The sequence below is a fragment of the Cetorhinus maximus genome, chromosome 6 (genome assembly GCF_964194155.1).
Source record: "Cetorhinus maximus chromosome 6, sCetMax3.hap1.1, whole genome shotgun sequence".
In the NCBI taxonomy this organism is placed as follows: Eukaryota; Metazoa; Chordata; class Chondrichthyes; order Lamniformes; family Cetorhinidae; genus Cetorhinus; species Cetorhinus maximus.
Window position 1 is genome coordinate 76,373,801 of NC_135884.1, and position 21,145 is coordinate 76,394,945.

General features: G+C 46.3%; 1 protein-coding gene across 1 annotated transcript in view; it reads left to right on the forward strand.

Annotated features, from left to right (window-relative positions):
* LOC144682287 (cyclin-dependent kinase 16-like) overlaps positions 1-21,145 on the forward strand; it is a gene marked incomplete at its 5' end in the record, with an annotated part of 398,100 nt that overhangs the window by 30,237 nt on the left and 346,718 nt on the right. Inside the window, 2 exons of the mRNA XM_078544764.1 lie at positions 17,343-17,437; positions 19,956-20,018. Coding sequence (XP_078400890.1) covers positions 17,343-17,437; positions 19,956-20,018 — 158 coding nt within the window. The remainder of the gene's footprint in view (positions 1-17,342; positions 17,438-19,955; positions 20,019-21,145) is intronic.

The window sequence follows — 21,145 nt, forward strand, 5'->3', positions numbered from 1 at the left end:
GACTCTCTTGGATGGCTTGTTGCATGTAGAGATAGAATCCTGCCCCTGGCATCTTCCACCTCCCGCAGGAGAGCTTGCACAGAGGAAACTACACAGTCTTTTAGTCAGTGTGGGGCAGCCTGTGGGGGGAGCGCGGAGGGGTGTGGGGCCCGTGTTTGGGGTGGGGGGGGGCACAGGGTGTCACAGGGAGGGGCGGGGGGACGTATGGGGGAGTGTGGGGAGTGCGGGGGTGTGTGGGGAGCGCTGGGGGGGGGGGGGCGCCCGTGGGTGGGGGCCGCGGGGCCCGTGGGGGTGGGGGCTACAGGGGGCGCAGGGTCCAAGCGGGGTGGGGGGTGGGGGCACAGGGGGCGCAGGGTCCATTCGGGGGGGGGGGGGGGCATGGGGCGCAGGGTCCATGCCGGGGGGGGGTGGGGGCACGGGGCGCAGGGTCCGTGGGCAGCCTATGGGGGGAGCGCGGGGGGGTGTGGGGCCCGTGGGGGGGAAGCAGGGGGTGTGTGGGGTGTGCGGGGAGGGTGCGGGGTCCGTGGGGGGGGGGCGTGGGGCCCGTGGGTGGGGGTCGCGGGGTCCATGGGAGGGCCCGGGGGATGGGGGGGTGTGGGGGATGCAGGGTCCATGGTGGGGTGGGGGGTCTGTCGCGGCGCTCTGTGGTTCATGGTTCTGGCAAGAATCCGTTCATGTGAAGGTGGGAGACATATTGATCGAGTGCCTTCAATGCAGTGGGGTTGAATGAAGGCTCTGAGCATTCCCTCCTCCAATCTCTGAACGAAGGCTGCAATTTTCAGTGGGACTGCTATTCCTGCACTAAAATGGGGCCTAAACTGCAGAGCACACATCTATAACACAATTACACCAGAAACCCTGTCACCTTGTGTACAATTAAACATACCCAGGAAACCTGAATGCAACCTAACCCCACACCTCGTGTAATCTTCTGACACAACAAGCTTACAATGGGCATTGAGGAAATCCAGGACTTGGTGTTGAAGAGAGATAAGAAATCAGAGTTACTTGTAGAGGACACAAAGTACCTAATGTGAGCAGTAAGGATCATGAGGTCTCGAAACATCAACTGTGCTCTTCTCCGCTGATGCTGCCAGACCTGCTGAGTTTTTCCAGGTACTTCTGTTTCTGTTTTTGTTGGGGATTGATTTATGTGCTCCTATTCAACTACCCATCACTGCTGGAAACACATGGCTACAGTCACACAGGGGAGCGGCCGGTCACCTGCTCTGTGTGTGGGAAGGGATTCACTCAGTTGTCACAACTGCTGGCACACTAGTGAGTTCACACTTGGGAGAGGCCGTTCACTTGCTTCATGTGGGAGAAAGGATTCACTTCCTTATCACAGTTGTTATGACCGGCCCCCGGGTGAAGTCCCCCAATTTGCTATGACCCCAGATGAGTTACCCCAATTTGTTAACTTCCCAAACAGGACCTCAATTTTGGAGTAAGTTTATTAGTTACTAAAAACCTGAGAAAAAAAAATAAAAACGCAACACACATACACACTCTGATCAGAAATGAGAAGTTGAGCCCAAAAAAATAAATAAACGTAGACTGAAATTATGATTATTGAGTTAGGAGCTGTATGCTTGTAATGTGTAACTCTGCAAATAAAGTTATAAAACTGTTTTAGATTGGTTCCTGTTCTATGCTTCCCCAACTGTCTTTCTGGATTGGAAGGTGCACTGCCTGCTCCTCCTTGTGCAGCAGTGATGGGCATTGAGGATACTTCCCCAGGGAAGAATGTCACAAGTAGATATATTTTGGTACAATTAACCTTTCAGAACCCAGCACTTTTTTTTCACTTTTCTTGTTCCTGCTCATCCTAAGGGCCGATCGGACAGGGAAAGGAAGGCCAGATCATTGACTAGCCCTTGATCTGAACTCAGGAGACCCATTCATCTTGATTGGGATCAATAAAATGCTTGTGATTGATTTCAATTAGGGAACAGGGCAAGTGCAGTTAACACAGAGAAGCAATTATTTGGAAGGAGTCTGTGTGACATTATAAGATGCATATCTTTGCTAGAAGTGATGAAAGAGATGAGTCTGAAGTGATGGTAAATAATGAGCTGAAGCTGTTGGAGTATTTAGTTAGCATTGAAAGTGAGGGGCATCGTATCAGCATTAGGTGTGGTTTTAAAAAGGAAAGCAAAGGAAGGGCTGGATAGCAGCGTCCAGGAAGATGTTTGAGAGGAAGAAATGGGGGAAAAGGTGCAGAGTCTCTGTCTGAATCCTGAGGATAGAAAAGGAAAAAGTTCAGTGTTAGGAATTATAATTATTTCATGTGATATTGGCAAGGCTGGCTAGGCCAGTATTTATTGCCCATCCCTAATTGCCCTTGAGAAAGTGGTGGTGAGCTGCCTTCTTGAACCGCTGCAGTCCATGTGTAGTGTAGGTACACCCACAGTGCTGTTAGGGAGGGAGTTCCAGGATTTTGACCCAGTGACAGTGAAGGAATGGTGGTCACACCCATTATGTTAGGATCTTCTGAGTTGGAAGGTGGTCAGGGATGGGAGGGTGTTACTGTAGCTGAGGTAGGTAAGGGGACACAGCGGGCGGGAGTGTCAGCCCCTGCAACTGTCCAACAGGTAAGAGGTTCTCTCAGCTTGTTAGGATGAGAGTGGGGGTTGCAGGGTGGATGAGCAAACTGACCATGGCACCATGGTACAGGAAGCCATCCAAGTGGGGGGAGCAAAAAGGAATGTAGTGGTGGTAGGGGACAGTGTAGTGAGGGGGATGGACACTGCTTTCTACAGCAGAGTCCAGGCGGCTGTGTTGCCGGCCCAGTGGCAGGGTTTGGGACATGTGCTCATGGCTGGAGAGGAACTTGCAGTGGGAGGGGGAGGATCCAGTGGTTGTGGTCCATGTAGATAGCAATGACATAGGCAGGATGAGGAAGGAGGCTCTGCATAGTTAGTATGAGGAGCTAGGCACCAAATTAAGAAGCAAAAACTCGACCTGAACCACATGCAAATTGGCATAGGGCACATAAGATTATAGAGATGAATGTATGGCTCAAAGACTGATGTGGGAGAAGTGGGTTCTGGTTTGTGGGGCACTGGCACCAGTACTGGGGAAAGTGGGGACTGTCTACACTCGAACTGTGCTGGAGCTGGTGCCCTCATGAGCCGCATAACTGGGAAGTAGAGAGGGTTTTAAACTGAATAGTGGGGGTCAAATTTGGGAAGATGTGGTAAACCAAAGAGTACAGACAAGGCAAGAGAGAAATGTACGGATATCAGAAATGATAAACAGACCATGTCAGAAAGGGTCAAAGAGTGCAAATCTAAGAGTAAATCAGCAGATAAGGCTAGGTATTACAAAAATAAAAGGACAAAACTAAAGGCTCTATATCTAAACGCATGTAATATTTGAAACAAAACAGATGAACTGATAGCACAAATAAAAATAAATAAGTATGATCTGATAGTTATTACAGAGACATGGCTACAGGATGACATAGATTGGGAACTGAATATTGAAGGGCACATGACATTTAGGAAGGACAGGAAATTAGGAAAAGGTGGAGGGGTAGCTCTGTTAATTAATGATGGTATTAGCACAATAGAGAGGGATGACCTAGGTTCAGGAAACCAGGATGTAGAAGCGGTTTGGGTTGAGATGAGGAATGATAAAGGCAAGAACTCACTTGTGGGAGTGGTGTACAGGCCTCCTAATTGTAACTAGACAGTAGGACAGAGCATAAAAGAAGGGATAATGGGAGCTTATCAGAAAGGTACATTAGGAGAGGCAATACTCGAAACGTTAACTGTGCTCCTCTCCACAGATGCTGCTAGACCTGCTGAGTTTTTCCAGGTATTTTTGTTTTTGTTTTGGATTTCCAGCATCCGCAGTTTTTTGCTTTTATAATAGCGTAGTGGTATTGTCGCTGAACTAGTAATCCAGGGACCCAGGGTAATGCTCTGGGGACCCAGGCTTGAATCCCGCCATGGCAGATGTGGAATTTGAATTGAAACCATTGTCGATTGTTGTATAAACCCATCTGGTTCAGGGAAGGAAATCTGCCGTCCTTACCTGGTCTGGCCTACATGTGACTCCAGACCCACAGCAATGTGGTTGACTCTTAAATGCCCTCTGAAATGTCCGAGCAAGCCACTCCGTTGTAATAAACTGCTACAAAGATACAAAAAAGGAATGAAACCGGACCGACCGCCCGGCATCGACCTAGACACCAGAAACGACAACGACAATTGCAGCCCTGTCGGCCCTACAAAGTCCTCCTTACTAACATCTGGGGCCTAGTGCCAAAATTGGGAGAGCTGTCTCACAGACTAGTCAAACAGCAGCCTGACATAGTCATCCTCACGGTATCATACCTTACAGATAATGTCCTAGACACCACCATCACCATCCCTGGGTATGTCCTGTCCCACCGGCAGGACAGGCCTAGCAGAGGTGGCGGCACAGTGGGATACAGTTGGGAGGGAGTTAGAACCATAGAACACTACAGCACAGAAAACAGGCCATTCGGCCCTTCTAGTCTGTGCCGAAATATTATTCCGCTGGTCCCATTGACCTGCACCTAGTCCATAACCCTCCAGACCTCTCCCATCCATGTATCTATCCAATTTATTCTTAAAACTTAAGAGTGAGCCCGCATTTACCATGTCAGATGGTAGCTCGTTCCACACTCTCACCACTCTGAGTGAAGAAGTTCCCCCTAATGTTCCCCCTAAACCTTTCCCCTTTCACCCTAAAGCCATATCCTCTCGTGTTTATCTCTCTTAATCTAAGTGGAAAGAGCCTACTCGCATTTAGTATGTCTATACCCCTCACAATTTTGTAAAATTCTATCAAATCTCCCCTCATTCTTCTACAATCCAAGGAATAAAGTCCTAACCTGTTTAATCTTTCCCTGTAACTCAACTCCTTAAGACCCGGCAACATCCTAGTAAATCTTCTCTGCACTCTTTCAATCTTACTGATATCCTTCCTGTAGTTAGGCGACCAGAACTGCACACAATACTCCAAAGTTGTCCTCGCCGATGTCTTATACAACCTCACCATAACATCCCAACTCCTATACTCAATACTTTGATTTATGAAGGCCAGTATGCCAAAAGCTTTCTTTACAACCTTGTCTACCTGTGACGCCACTTTCAGGGAATTATGTATCTGAACTCCCAGATCCCTGTGTTCCTCCGCACTCCTCAGTACCCTACCAGTTGCCCTGCGAGTCCTCAACATCCACTCCAGACCCCATGAGGTCTCAGGGCATCAGGTCAAACATGGGCAAGGAAACCTCCTGCTGATTACCACGTACTGCCCTCCCTCAGCTGATGAATCAGTGCTCCTCCATGTTGAACATCACTTTGAGGAAGCACTGAGGGTGGCAAGGGCACAGAATGTACTCTGGGTGGGGGACTTCAATGTCCATCACCAAGAGTGGCTCGGTAGCACCACTACTGACCGAGCTGGCCGAGTCCTAAAGGACATAGCTGCTAGACTAGGTCTGTGGCAGGTGGTGAGGGAACCAACAAGAGGGGAAAACATATTTGACCTCATCCTCACCAACCTGCCTGCCGCAGATGCATCTGTCCATGACAGTATTGGTAGGAGTGATACCGCACAGTTATTGTGGAGATGAAGCCCCACCTTCACATTGAGGATACCCTCCATTGTGTTGTGTGGCACTACCACCGTGCTAAATGGGATAGATTTCAAACAGATCTAGCAACTTAAGACTGGGCATCCATGAGTCGCTGTGGGCCATCAGCAGCAGCAGAATTGTGCTCGAACACAATCTGTAAATTTATGGCCCGGCATATCCCCCACTCTGCCATTACCATCAAGTCAGGGAATCAACCCTGGTTAAATGAAGAGTGCAGGAGGGCATGTCAGGAGCCGCACCAGACATACCTAAAAATGAGGTGTCAACCTGGTGAAGCCATAAAACTGGGCTCCTTGCGTGCCAAACAGCATAAGCAGCAAGTGATAGACAGAGCTAAGTGATCCCACAACTAACGGATCAGATCCAAGCTTTGCAGCCCTGCCACATCCAGTCGTGAATGGTGGTGGACAATTAAACAACTCACTGGAGGAGGAGGCTCCACAAATATCCCCACCCTCAATGCTGGAGGAGCCCAGCTCATCAGTGCAAAAGATAAGGCTGAAGCATTTGCAACAACCTTCAGCCAGAAGTGCTGAGTGGATAATCCATCTTGGCCTCCTCCGGAGGTCCCCAGCATCACAGATGCCAGTCTTCGGCCAATTCGATTCACTCCACATGATATCAAGAAACGGCTGAACGCACTGGATACTGCAAATGCTATGGGCACTGACAATATTCCAGCAATAGTACTGAAGACTCGTGCTCCAGAATTTGACGCACCCCTAGCCAAGCTTTTCCAGTACAGCTACAACACTGGCATTTACCTGGCTAAGTGGAAAATTGCCCAGGTATGTCCTGTACACAAAAATCAGGACAAATCCAACCTGACCAATTACCACCCCATCAGTCTATTCTCGATCATCAGTAAAGTAATGGAAGGGATCATCAACAGTGTTATCAAGCGGCACTTGCTTAGCAATAACCTGCCCACTGATGCCCAGTTTGGGTTCTGCCAGGATCACTCAGCTCCTGACCTCATTACAGCCTTGGCCCAAACATGGACAAAAGAGCTGAACTCCCGAGGTGAGGTGAGAGTGACTGCCCTTGACATCAAGGCAGCATTTGACCAAGTGTGGCATCAAGGAGCCCCAGCAAAACTGGAGTCGATGGGAATCAGGGGGAAAAGTTTCCGCTGGTTGGAGTCATACCTAGCACAAAGGAAGATGATAGTGGTTGTTGGAGTTCAGTGTGGGTGTACCTACAGCACATGGATTGCAGCAGTTCAAGAAAGCAGCTCACCACCACCTTCTCAAGGGCAACTAGGGATGGGCAATATATTCAGCCCACATCCTGTGAATTAAAATTTTTTTTTTAATAATGGAGGTTTTTAATCCAAATATGGACTGGAAATATCAGACGAGCAAAGGTCGTGTGAATGAGGAGGTCATAGAATGTTTTCGGGTTAGCTTCTTGAAGTCAATCAGAGAGCAGGCTATACTAGACCTGGTATTGAGCAACAAGATAGGATTAATTGATAGGTTCATAGTGAAGGCATCCCTAGGTATCAGTGATCATAATATGATTGAATTTTACATTCATTTCGAGGGAGAAATGAGTGTGCCCAAGACTATTATATTGAGGGAATGGAAGCAGAGCTAGTTAGAATGAATTAGCAAATGAGGCTAAGGGATATGTCAAAAGAAGTTCAGTGGCAGACATTTAAAGGGATATTTCAGAATATATACATTCCAATGAGGAAGAAAAATTCCAAGGGAAGAGCCAACCATCCGTGGTTAACTAAAAAAGTTAAAGACAGTATCAAACTTAACGAAAAAAAACATATAATTACGCAAAAACCGGCGGCAGGTCAGAAGATTGGAAAGAACATAAAGAGCAGCAAAGGATGACAAAAAGATTAACAAGGAGGGAAAAATTAGAGTATGAGAGAAAGCTAGCTAGTAACATAAAGATGGATAGTAAGAGTTTCTATAGATATTTAAATAAGAAAAGAGTTAATGAAGTGGGCGTTGGTCCTACAGAGGGTGCGTCTCGGGAATTGATAATGGAAAGTAGGGAAATGGCAGATGAATTAAACAGGTATTTTGAGTTAGTCTTCACTATGGAGGACACAAGTAACATCCCGGAAATAGTGGTAAACCAGGAAATGGAAGGGAGGGGGGACCTCGGGAAAATTACAGTCACCAGGGAAGTGGTATTAAGCAAATTGTTGGGGCTGCGGGTTGACAAATCGTCAGGTCTAGATGGGCTTCACCCTAAGGCCTTGAAAGAAGTGGCTGGTGAGATAGTTGATGCACTGGTTTTAATTTTCCAAAATTCCCTAGATTCGGGGAAGGTTCCATTAGATTGGAAGTTAGCAAATATAACTGCATGATTCAAAAAGGGAGAGAGAGAGAAAGCAGGAAACTAAGGCCAGTTAGCTTAACATCTGATATAGGCAAAATGTTAGAAGCTATTATTAAAGATGTTATAGCAGGGCACTTAGAAAAATTCAAGGCAATCAGACAGAGTCAACAGGGTTTTGTAAAAGGGAAATCGTGCTTAACCGATTTATTGGAGTTGAAATCAGAATCACAGAATCACAGTGCAGAAGAGGCCCTTCGGCCCATCGAGTCTGCACCAACACGTGAGAAACACCTGACCTACCTACCTAATCCTATTTACCAGCACTTGGCCCATAGCCTTGAATGTTATGATGTGCCAAGTGCTCATCCAGGTACTTTTTAAAGGATGTGAGGCAACCCGCCTCCACCACCCTCCCAGGCAGTGCATTCCAGACCGTCACCACCCTCTGGGTAAAAAGGTTTTTCCTCACATCCCCCCTAAACCTCCTGCCCCTCACCTTGAACTTATGCCCCCTTCAACTAAAGGGAACAGCTGCTCCCTATCCACCCTGTCCATGCCCCTCATACTCTTGTACACCTCGATCAGGTCGCCCCTCAGTCTTCTCTGCTCCAACGAAAACAACCCAAGTCTATCCAACCTCTCTTTATAACTTAAATGTTTCATCCCAGGCAACACCCTGGTGAGTCTCCTCTGCACCCCCTCCAGTGCAATCACATCCTTCCTATAATGTGGCGACCAGAACTGCACACAGTACTCCAGCTGTGGCCTCACCAAGGTTCTATACAACTCCAACATGACCTCCCTACTTTTGTAACCTATGCCTCGATTGATAAAGGCAAGTGTCCCATATGCGTTTTTCACCACCCCACTAACATGCCCCTCTGCCTTCAGAGATCTATGGACACACACGCCAAGGTCCCTTTGTCCCTCAGAACTTCCTAGTGCCATGCCGTTCATTAAATACTTCCTTGTCAAATTACTCCTTCCAAAGTGTATCTCCTCACACTTTTCAGGGTTAAATTCGTCTGCCACTTATCTGCCCATTTGACCATCCCATCTATATCTTCCTGTAGCCCAAGACACTCAACCTCACTGTTAACCACCCGGCCAATCTTTGTGTCATCCGCAAACTTACTAATCCTATGTCGTTTATATAAATGGCAAATAATAGGGGACCCAGCACAGATCCCTGTGGTACGCCGCTGGACACTGGCTTCCAGTCACTAAAGCATCCTTCTGTCATCACCCTCTGCCTCCTACAACTAAGCCAATTTTGAATCCACCTTATCAAATTACCCTGTATCCCATGTGCATTTGCCTTCTTTATAAGTCTTCCATGTGGGACCTTGTCAAAGGCTTTGCTGAAATCCATATAAACTACATCAACTGCACTACCCTCATCTACACACCTGGTCACCTCCTCAAAAAATTCAATCAAATTTGTTAGGCATGACCTCCCTCTGACAAAGCCATGCTGACTATCCCTGATCAAACCTTGCCTCTCCAAGTGGAGATAGATACTCTCCTTCAGAATTTTCTCCAATAGTTTCCCTACCACTAATGTGAGACTCACTGGCCTGTAGTTCCCTGGCTTATCGCTACAACCCTTCTTAAATAGTGGAACCACATTAGCTGTTCTCCAGTCCTCTGGCACCATCCCTGTGGCCAGAGAGGAATTAAAAAGTTGGGTCAGAGCCCCTGCGATCTCCTCCCTTGCCTCCCTCAGCAGTCTGGGACACAAATCATCCACACCTGGAGATTTGTCCACTTTTAAGCCTGCCAACACCTCCAATACCTTGTCACTCCCTATATCAATTTGCTTAAGAACCTCACAGTCTCTCTCCCCGAGTTCGATACCTTCATCCTCATTCTCTTGAGGTGAAGACGGACGTGAAGTATTCATTCAACACTCTAGCGATGTCCTCTGGCTCCACCCATAGATTGTCCCCTTGGTCCCTTATGGGCCCTACTCTTTCCCTAGTTATCCTCTTCCCATTGATATAGAATATCTTGGGATTTTCCCTACTTTTACCAGCCAGAGCTTTCTCACATCCCCTCTTTGCTCTCCTAATTGCTTTCTTAAGCTCCACCTGCACTTTCTGTACTCCACCAATGCCTCTGCTGACTTGCTGATTTCCCTTGTACCTGCTAAAAACCTCTATTTTCCTTCTCATCGTAACCTGAATACCTCTGGTCATCCATGGCTCTCTTCCTATCATCCTAGAGGGAACATGTTGAGCCTGTACCCTCCCCATTTCCTTTTTGAACACCCCCCCCCATTGTTCCTCTGTAGATTTCCCCACAAGTAACTGTTCCCAGTCTACCTTGGCCAGATCCTGCCTTATTTTACTAAAATCCACTCTCCCCCAATCCAAAACATTTTTTTGCAACTTGTCGATTTCTTTGTCCATAACAAACTTAAACTGTACCTTGTTGTGGTCACTATCGCTAAAATGCTCGCCCACCACCACCTCAGCCACCTGTCTGGCTTCATTCCCCAGAATTAGGTCCAGCACTGCGCCGTCCATTGTTGGACCCTCAACATATTGACCTAAAAAGTTCTCCTGTACACATTTTAAGAAATTCATTCCATACAAGCCCTTAACACTATGTCTATCCCAATTAATGTTGGGAAAGATGAAATCACCTAATATAATTACCCTATTGTTATTGTTTTTACACACCACCACAAATTGTGCACATATTTGCACCTCAATTTCCCGCTGACTATCTGGGGGTCTATAATAAACACCTAATAATGTGGTTGCCCCTTATTCCTAAGCTCTACCCACAAAGCTTCATTCAATGCTCCCTCCAAGATATCATCTCTCCTTACTGCAGTAACTGATTCCTTAACTAATAATGCAATGCTTCCTCCTCTTTTACCCCCTCCCCTGTCTCGCCTGAAGATTCTATATCCTGGAATATTGAGCTGCCAATCCTGCCCTTCCCTCAACCACGTCTCAGTGATATCACAATTCCACGTGTCAATCCTCACCCTTAACTCATCCGTTTTACCTGTAATACTCCTGGCATTAAAGTAGAGGCCATCCAGCTTGGCCTTACTCCCTTGAAGCTTATTGCAGCTGTACTCCCTCTGACTTGATTGTTTTACTGTATTGTGATGTGTCCCTATTCTCCTAACATTCTGTGTCCCCTCCCCCTGCCGAATTATTTTAAACTCCTCCCAACAGCACTAGCAAACCCACCCGCAAGGATGTTAGTCCCGCTCTGGTTCAGAGGTAGACCGTCCCCGCTTGTACAAGTCCCACCTTCCCCAGAAATGGTCCCAGTGATCCAGGAATCTAATACCCTCCCTCCTGCACCAACTCTTAAGCCACGTATTCATCTGTACTATTCTCCTATTTCTGAGCTCGCTAGCACATGGCACTGGGAGTAATCCAGAGATTACAACCTGAGAGGTCTTGCTTTTCAGTCTACTTCCTAAATTCTTGATGCAAGACCTCATCCCTCTTTCTACCTATGTCATTGGTACCAACATGTACCATGACCTCTGCCTTATCATCCTCCTCCTTCAGGATGCCCTGCAGCCGTTCAGTGACATCCCGGACCCTGGCACCAGGGAGGCAACATTCCATCCTGGAGTCACGTTGACAGCCACAGTAGCGCCTATCTGTTCTCCTGACTATAGAATCCCCTGTTACTATTGCTCTTCCTCCCTTCCTCCCCTCCTGTACAGACAGGCTGCTTGTGGTGCCAGAAGCTTGGCTCTGTCCACACTCCTTGGAGGAACCAACGCCCTAATCAGCCTCCAAAATGGAATACTGATTTGCGAGCTGGACCCCAGGGGACTGCTGAACTACCTGCCTGTTTCTCTTGGACTGCTTGGTGGTCACCCATTCCCTTCCTTCCTCAAGTCCCTTCATCTGTGGTGTGACCACCTCTCTGAACGTGCTATCCACGATGCTCTCAGACTCACAGATGCTCCCCATTGTTCCCAGCCGCCGTTCCAGCTCTGAAACCCGAGCTTCCAGGAGCTGCAGCTGGACACACTTCCTGCACCCATGCTGGTCCCGGGCACTGGAAATGTCCCCGGCTTCCCACATGGAGCATGAGGAGCACACCACGGCTTTGAGCGCACCTGCCATGACTTATCCCTTTAAATTAAACCTTTTAAGTCAATTACTCTGAAGGAGTCACATGTGCTGTGGATAAAGGGGAATTGGTAGATGTATTGCACTTAGATTTCAAGAAGGCATTTGATAAGGTGCTGCATCAAAGGTTATTGCAGAAAATAAAGGCCCATGGTGTAGGGGATAACATATTGGCATGGATAGAAGATTGGCTAGCTAACAGGAAGCAGAGAGTTGGCATAAATGGACCTTTTTCTGGTTGGCAGGATGTGATGAGTGGTGTGCCACAGGGATCAGTGCTGGGGCCTCAACTTTTTACAATTTATATAAATGATTTGGATGAAGACTGAAGGAATGGTTGCTAAATTTGCTGATACCACAAAGATAGACAGGAAAGTAAATTGTGAAGAGGACATAAGGAGGCTACAAATGGACATAGATAGATTAAGTGTGTGGGCAAAGATCTGACAAATGTAGTATAATGTAGGCAAATGTGAAATTGTCTATTTTGACAGGAAGAATAAAGAAGCTTATTATCTAAATGGTGAGAGGATAAGACCATAAGACGTGGAAGCAGAAGTAGGCCATTTGGCCTATCAAGTCTGCTCTGCCATTCAATGAGATCATGACTGATCTGATAATCCTCAACTCCTTTCCTGCCTTTTTCCCATAACCCTTGATTCCCTTACTGATTAAAAATCTGTCCATCTCAACTTGAATATACTTAACGACCCAGCCTCTACAGCCCTCTGCGGTAAAGAATTCCATAGATTCACTACCATCTGAGAGAAGAAATTCCTCCTCATCTCTGTCTTAAATGGGCGCCCCCTTACTCTGAGGTTATGCCCTCTGGTCCTAGACTCTCCCACAAGGGGGGACAACCTCTCAGCATCTACCCTGTCAAGCCCCATAAGAATCTTATATGTTTCAATAAGGTCGCCTCTCATTCTTCTAAACTCCAATGAGTACAGGCCAAACCTACTCAACCTCTCCTCATAAGATCCCTCCAACCCCGGGATCGGCCTAGTGAACCTTCTCTGGACATCTCTAATGCCAGTATATCTTTCCTTAGATAAGGGGACCAAAACTGTTCACAGTATTCCAGGTGTGGTCTAACTGGTGCCTTATATAGTTTTAGCAAGACTTCCCTATTTTTATACTCCGTTCCCTTTGCAGACAAAATTCAGAAGGATCTAGGTGTCCTAGTGCATGAATCACAAAAGGCTAGTATGCAGGTACAGCAAGTAATTAGGAAAGCTAATAGAATGTTATCATTTATTTTGAGGGGAATTGATTACAAAAGTTATGCTTCAGGTGTACAGGGCACTGGTGAGACCCCACCTGGAGTTCTGTGTATAGTATTGGTCTCCTTACTTAAGGAAAGATGTAAATGTGTTAGAAGCAGTTCAGAGAAGGTTTACTAGGCTAATACCAGGGACGGGCGGGTTGTCCTATGAGGAAAGGTTGGACAGGTTAGGCTTGTATCCATCTGCTGGAATTCAGAAGAGTAAGAGGCGGCTTGATTGAAACCTTTAAGATCCTGAGTGGCCTTGACAGGTTGGATGTGGAGAGGATGTTTCCTCTTGTGGGAGAATCTCGAACTAGGGGTCACTGATTAAAAATAAGGGGTCGCTCATTTAAGACAGAGATAAGGAGAAATTTTTTCTCTGAGGGTTGAGAGTCTTTGGAACTCTCTTCCTCAAAAGGCAGTGGAAGCAGAGTCTTTGAATATTTTTAAGGCAGAGCTAGATAGACTCTTAACCTTTCACCCTCTTGTTAATTATCGGGGGTAGGCAGGAATGTGGGGCTGAGGTTACATTCAGATCAGCAATGATCTTATTGAATGGCAGAGCAGGACCGAGGGGCCGAGTGGCCTACTCCTCCTCCTAATTCGTTTGTTCGTTATGTTGCAAATCTCGTCTGCACTCTGTCCAGAGCAATTTTGTCCTTCCTGTAATGTGGTGACCAGAATTGTGTACACGATTCCAGCTGTGGCCTAATCAGTGTTTTATACAGTTCCAGCATGTGACCTACATGATGAAACTAAATGATGACTTTGTGTCTGTTTCCACTGAGGAAGATACAGGAAATCGCCTAGATTTAGAGGTCCAAGGGACTAGGGAGAATGATGAGTTGAAGGCAATTAGTACAAGTAAGAAGGTTTTATTGGAAAAATTAATGGGACTGGAAGTTGATAAGTCCGTGGGACCTGATATTCTGCATCCCATAGTGTTGGGAGACGTTGCTGTAGAGATAGTGGATGCATTGGTGATCATCTTCCAAAATTCTATCGATTCTGGAATGGTTCCTGAAGATTGGAAGGTAGCAAATGTCACCTCACTATTTAAGAAGGGAGGGAGAGAGAAAACAGGGAACTACAGACCTGTTAGCGTGACATCAGTAATAGGGAAAGTGCTCAAATCTATTATAAAGGATGTGATAACTGGATACTTAGATAATCATGACCTGATTGGGCATAGTCAGCATGGATTTGCAAATGGGAAATCATGTTAGACAAACTTTTGGAGTTTTTTGAGGATGTTACAAACAATTGATAAAGGAGAGTCGATGGACGTAGTATACTTGGATTTTCAAAAGGCTTTTGATAAAGTCCCCCACAGTAGGTTGTTTAGCAAAATTAACGCACATGGGATAGGAGGTGATATACTGGCATGGGTTAAGGAATGGTTAACAGACAGAAAACAGAGAGTAGGAATAAACAGGTCATTCTCATGTTGGCAGGCTGTGACTAGTGGAGTGCTGCAGGGATCAGTACTCGGGTCCCATCTGTTCACAAATACATATCAATGATTTGGATGTGGGGACCAAATGTAATATTTCCAAGTTCATGGATGATACAAAGCTAGGTGGGAATGTGTGTTGTGAGGAAGATGTAAAGCGGCTACAGGAGGATTCGGACAGGCTTAGTGAGTGGGCAGGAGCATGGCAGATGGAATATAATGTGGAAAAATGTGAAGTTATCAATTTTGGTAGAAGGAACAGATGTTCATTTCCTAAATGGTAAAAGATTAGAATGTGATAGATGTACAAAGGGACCTGGGTGTCCTTGTCCATAAGTCACCGAAAGCTAACATGGAAGTGCAGCAGGCAATTAGGAAGGCTAATGGGCTGTTAGCCTTTATCACAGGAGGATTTGAGTACAGTCGTGAAGTCTTGCTTCAATTGTATAGAGGCTTGGTTAAACTGCACTAGGAATACTGTGTGCAGTTTTAGCCCCCTTACCTCAAAGGATATTACTGCCATAGGGAGAGTGCAATGAAGGTTCATCAGACTTGTTCTGGGGATGGCGGGAATGTCATATGAAGAGAGATTGGGGAAATTGGGCCTGCATTCTCGAGAGTTTTGAAGAGTGAGAGGTGATCTCATTGAAACCTTCAAAGTACTTAAAGGGGTAGACAGGGTAAATGCAGGTAAGATGTTTCCCCTGGTTGGGGAGTCTAGAACCAGGGGACACAAGTTCAAAATAAGGGGGAAGCCTCTTAGGAGTGAGATGAGGAGAAATTTCTTTACTCACAGGGTGCTGAACCTCTACCCCAGAGGGCCGTGGAAGCTCAGTCTTTGAGTATGTTTAAGGTAGAGATTGATAAATTTCTGATCAACAATAACAAAGGGTTATGGGGATAGTGTGGTTAAAGACATTGAAGTGTTCGATCAGCCATGATCGTATTGAATGGCGGAGCAGGCTTGATGGGCTGAATGGCCTTCTGTTCACATAATCACAGTGCAGAAGAGGCCCTTCGGCCCATTGAGTCTGCACCGACACGTGAGAAACACCTGACCTACCTACCTAATCCCATTTACCAGCACTTGGCCCACAGCCTTCAATGTTATGACATGCCAAGTGTCCCAGGCAGTGCATTCCAGACCATCACCACCCTCTGGGTAAAAATGTTTTTCCTCACATCCCCCCTAAACCTCCTGCCCCTCACCTTGAATTTATGTCCCCTTGTGACTGACCCTTCAATTAAGGGGAACAGCTGCTCCCTATCCACCCTGTCCATGCCCCTCATAATCTTGTACACTGTTCCTATGTTCTTACTCCTAATTCGTACGTTGTGTGTTCGTACAATTCTAAATCAGGGTGGTGAGTGGCTTGGATGGGAACTTCCAGATGGTGGGTTAGGATCACAGGCTAAGAGATTATAACGTGGGTTAGGGTCACTGGCTAAGAGATTATAACGTGGGTTAGGGTCACTGACTGAGAGATTATAACGTGGGTTAGGGTCACTGGCTGAGAGATTATAACGTGGGTTAGGGTCACTGGCTGAGAGATTATAATGCAGGTTAGGGTCACTGGCTGAGAGATTATAATGCAGGTTAGGGTCACTGGCTGAGATTATAACGTGGGTTAGGGTCACTGGTTGAGAGATTAAAACATGGGTTAGGGTCACTGGCTGAGAGATTATAACGTGGTTTAGGGTCACTGGCTGAGAGATTATAACACGGGTTAGGGTCACTGACTGAGAGATTATAATGTGGGTTAGGGTCACTGGTTGAGAGATTAAAACATGGGTTAGGGTCACTGACTGAGAGATTATAATGCAGGTTAGGGTCACTGGCTGAGATTATAACGTGGGTTAGGGTCGCTGGTTGAGAGATTAAAACATGGGTTAGGGTCACTGACTGAGAGATTATAATGTGGGTTAGGGTCACTGGTTGAGAGATTAAAACATGGGTTAGGGTCACTGACTGAGAGATTATAATGCAGGTTAGGGTCACTGGCTGAGATTATAACGTGGGTTAGGGTCGCTGGTTGAGAGATTAAAACATGGGTTAGGGTCACTGACTGAGAGATTATAATGTGGGTTAGGGTCACTGGTTGAGAGATTAAAACATGGGTTAGGGTCACTGACTGAGAGATTATAATGCAGGTTAGGGTCACTGGCTGAGATTATAATGTGGGTTTGTGCTCAGTTTGTCTATACCAGTTATAGTCACAGGTCAGGTAGAAAACAAGAGTGAAATGAGTTTTGGTGCCAAGGGAAGTGATTCAGAAGAAGCGATCTGAAACCTGATACTGTTTAGGGTGTTAACTTTGCAATTCTATCACAATGAAGTGCATGCTCTCGCTGTAATTGACAGCAGGTATTCCGAATTTGGGAAAGGTTAGAGCATTATCCTTAAGTATATATAAGAGCTGGTTTTCACCAGTGTGGTGAGGAAAAGGGAGCCTGTGCCTGGTTTCTGAGTTTTGTGTTTTAACCTATATTAAGGAAGACTGACTACAGATTCCTCCTTTGCTCAGTGAATGATATTGATTATCTATATTATCTTTCTGCTAACAGTGTCCTTACTGAAGGATCTCAAACATGCCAACATTGTGACGCTGCATGATATCATCCACACGGAGAAATCACTAACGCTGGTCTTTGAATACTTGGTAAGAGAATCCGGTTGGTATAATCTCTCATTGTCTGATGATCGGCTATAATCTGCTGTCTTGAGCGGGAGGGACAGTATTCTGTGACTCTGATCCACCCCACAGCCACAGATCTCAGCCAGTCAGGGACAGTGACATTGTGATCCACTCTACACCATGAGAACATTATTACCAGCCCCAGAAGTGGGGACTAATGTTTGTCAATCCAATCGGAGAAGCTGACGGAGATACTGAGGAAGAGGAGAAAATCACACACAATGTCTATTCCATCAGGTGTGATTTTAAAACTCTGCACTGCTTCTGATAGAATCATAGACAATTCCAGCACAGAAACTATCATGTCTGTCTCGGCTCTTTGCAAGAGCAATCTGATTGTGTTCTGATCCCTTGCTCCTTTCCCATCTCCCTGCAATTTTTTCCCAATGTATTTATCCAATTCCCTGTTGAATGTGTATCCACTCTGCTGTCGGACAGTACACTCCAAATCCTAACCACTCACTGGGAAAAGAGGGTTTTCTTCAAATCGACTCTGTTTCTTTGTAAATCACCTTAAATCTGTGTCCCCCTGGGTATCAACCCTTCAGATATTGGGGACAGACTCACTTTATTTACTCTGTTTAAATCTTCACATTTTTAAACATCTCTGTCAAGTGCCCTCTTAGCTTTCTGTGCCCCAAACAGGTCAATCCACCTTCTGCAGTCTATCCACATGACTGTGATTCCACATCGCTGGAACCATACTAATAAATCTCTACTGTATCCACAACAATGACTTCACGTTCTTTCTAACATTTAGAACATAATAAATAGGAGCAGGAGGCCATTCAGCTCCAATGAGATCATGGCTGATCTTCTACTTCAACGCCATTTTCCTGCACTATTCCCATATCCCTAGATGTTTTTAATATGTAGAAAACTATCGCTCTCCGTCTTGAACACACTGAATGACTGAGCCTCCACTGCCCTCTGGGCAGAGAATTCCAAGGTTCACCACCCTCTGAGTGGAGGCTCTGTCTGGAATTGGACACAATACTCCAGCTGGGACCAAACTAGCTTGATAGATGGTGCATATGGACTTCAAATGGTATTTGATGAAGTCCAACAGCTTAGACTTATTAACAGTTATTGAAAGAAATGAGATAATAGGAGCAATAACAGCATGGTTACAAAATTGGCTAAGGAAAAGAGACAGAGCTGTGGTGAATGGCTGTTTTTTGGACTCGTGGGAGGAGACAGTGGGGTATCCTGTGATTCTATCATTCCATCAACCTGTCTATGTCCCCTTGAGGCCTACCACTATCCTCTTCACTGTTTACTACACTTACAAGTTCCATGTCACCTTCAAATTTTGAAATTATGCACTGTACCCCAAGTTCAGGTCATTAGTGTACATCAAAAACAGAGGTGGTCCTATTTACCAATGTGGAGACTAAACTAGATGCGGACTGGTTCAGATGAATGGCCTTTTCCTATCTTGTTACTTCTTTATATTTCTGTCTGGTTATTATCCCACTGTGCAACTTAATGATACAATAATCCATCACAAACTCCACTCACTCACTGCAAAACCCTTCCCTGGCACCTCACTCTGGTCAATCCTGAGCATTGGACATCAAGGCCTGGATTTTACTGGACCCCGGGAGGCAGCCTGGGAAGAAAGTACCAGCTAAATTGTGGGGGACCAGTTTGGGTCGGCTCCCTGTGACAGTTATGCCATTGGCTCAATTTACTGACATTGGGACCAGATATGGAGAAGCTGCTGAATCCAAGAAGGTGAGCAGCTGAATTCCAGAACTAAAGGCCCAATTAGGGACCATTTTATGGTACCTTCAGTATCATACTGACATGGGCAATGCTGCCACCATGTGCTGCCAGATAAATGGAGGCAGCCTGCCAGTGGCGGCCTGGGGAGGTAGGGAGGTAGGGGGAGGGGGACAGTTGGGAGAAATGATCTTTGGATCAAAGAGAGGGCTATGGGCAAGGAAGGTGGTCCCACTCATCCCCAACAACATTCCCAGTGGGATTCCCTCCCCAACACATGAATTGCTTTTGCCTTTTTTTTCCTATTTTTTCCACCATAGGCCCTCCACCTCTTGCGTTCCTCAGCAGCAATCACCTCTCCCAGTGGTAGCACTCAGGCCTCTGAGCTGCCAGCTCCCCGACTGGGACACCAGGTCCACAGACTGCCACCCTTTGGGAAGCTTGCTGAGCAGGTTCCACTGCCACTGAGTGCAGGCTCAGGGGCAGCTTTTTACTACAGAGTTGGGGCCCCTTAACAGCCTTCACAAAATACAACCCCAAGTATCCTGTTGACCAAGAGCTGAGCCAGCTGGCTGTCCTCAATGCTGACCAGTTCTAGTTACACTGCCTTGCCCAGCTCAACCCCCTGCCTCAAGATCTTTATCCAGGTCTTTAACACCACTGGATGTCTGCACCTTCCATGAGACACAATTCATCCAAAGCTAATATTTTCTGATAATTTGGCTCTGACTGTTGTTTGCTCTTGTTCCTGTTACAGGATAGAGACTTGAAGCAGTACATGGATGATTGTGGGAACATAATGAATATGAACAATGTGAAGGTATGTAAATAGTTGCTGGCACTCTCAGCTGTTTAAACATTTTTTTGCAAGTAGGAATTTTATTGTAAAAGAGAATTTATTTATTTTCATTTATTCTTTCACGGGCGTGGTTGTTGCTGTGTTGCCCATCCCTTATTGCCCTTGAGAAGGTGGTGGTGAGCTGCCTTCTTGAACCGCTACAGTCCATGTGGTGTAGGTACATCCACAGTGCTGTTAGGGAGGGAGTTCCAGGATTTTGACCCAGCGACAGTGAAGGAACGAAGATATATTTCCAAGTCAGGATGGTGAGTGACTTGGAGGGGAACTTCCAGGTGGTGGTGTTCCCATCTATCTGCTGCCCTTGTCCTTCTAGATGGTAGTGGTTGTGGGTTTGGAAGGCGCTGTCGAAGGAGACTTGGTGAGTCCCTGCAGTGCATCTTGTAGATGGTACACACTGCTGCTACTGTGCGTCGGTGGTGGAGTGAGTGAATGTTTAAGGTGCTGGATGGGATGCTGATCAAGTAGACTGCTTTGTCCTGGATGGTTTTGAGGTTCTTGAGTGTTGTTGGAGCTGCACTCAGCCAGGCAAGTGGGGAGTATTCCATCACACTCCTGACTTGTGCCTTGTAGATGATGGACAGGCTTTGGGGAGTCAGGAGGTGAGTTACTCGCCGGAGATTCCTATCCTCTGACCTGCTCTTGCAGCCACAGTATTTATATGGCTAGTCCATCTCAGTTTCTGGTCAATGGTAACCCCCAGGATGTTGATAGTGGGGATTTAGTGGTGGTAATGCCATTGAATGCCAAGGGGAGATGGTTAGATTCATGTTGGAGATGGTCATTGCCTGGCATTTGTGTGGCACAAATGTTACTTGCCACTTGTTAGCACAAGCCTTGATATTGTCCAAGCCTTGCTGCATTTGGACATGGACTGCTTCAGTATCTGAGGAGTCGCGAATGGGGCTGAACATTGTGCAACCGTCAGTGAACATCCCCACTTCTGACCTTATGATGGAAGGAAGGTCATTGATGAAGCAGGTGAAGGTGGTTGGGCCGAGGACACTATCCTGAGGAACTCCTGCAATGATGTCCTGGGACTGAGATGACTGACCTCCAACAACTACAGCCATCTTCCTTTGTGCTAGGTA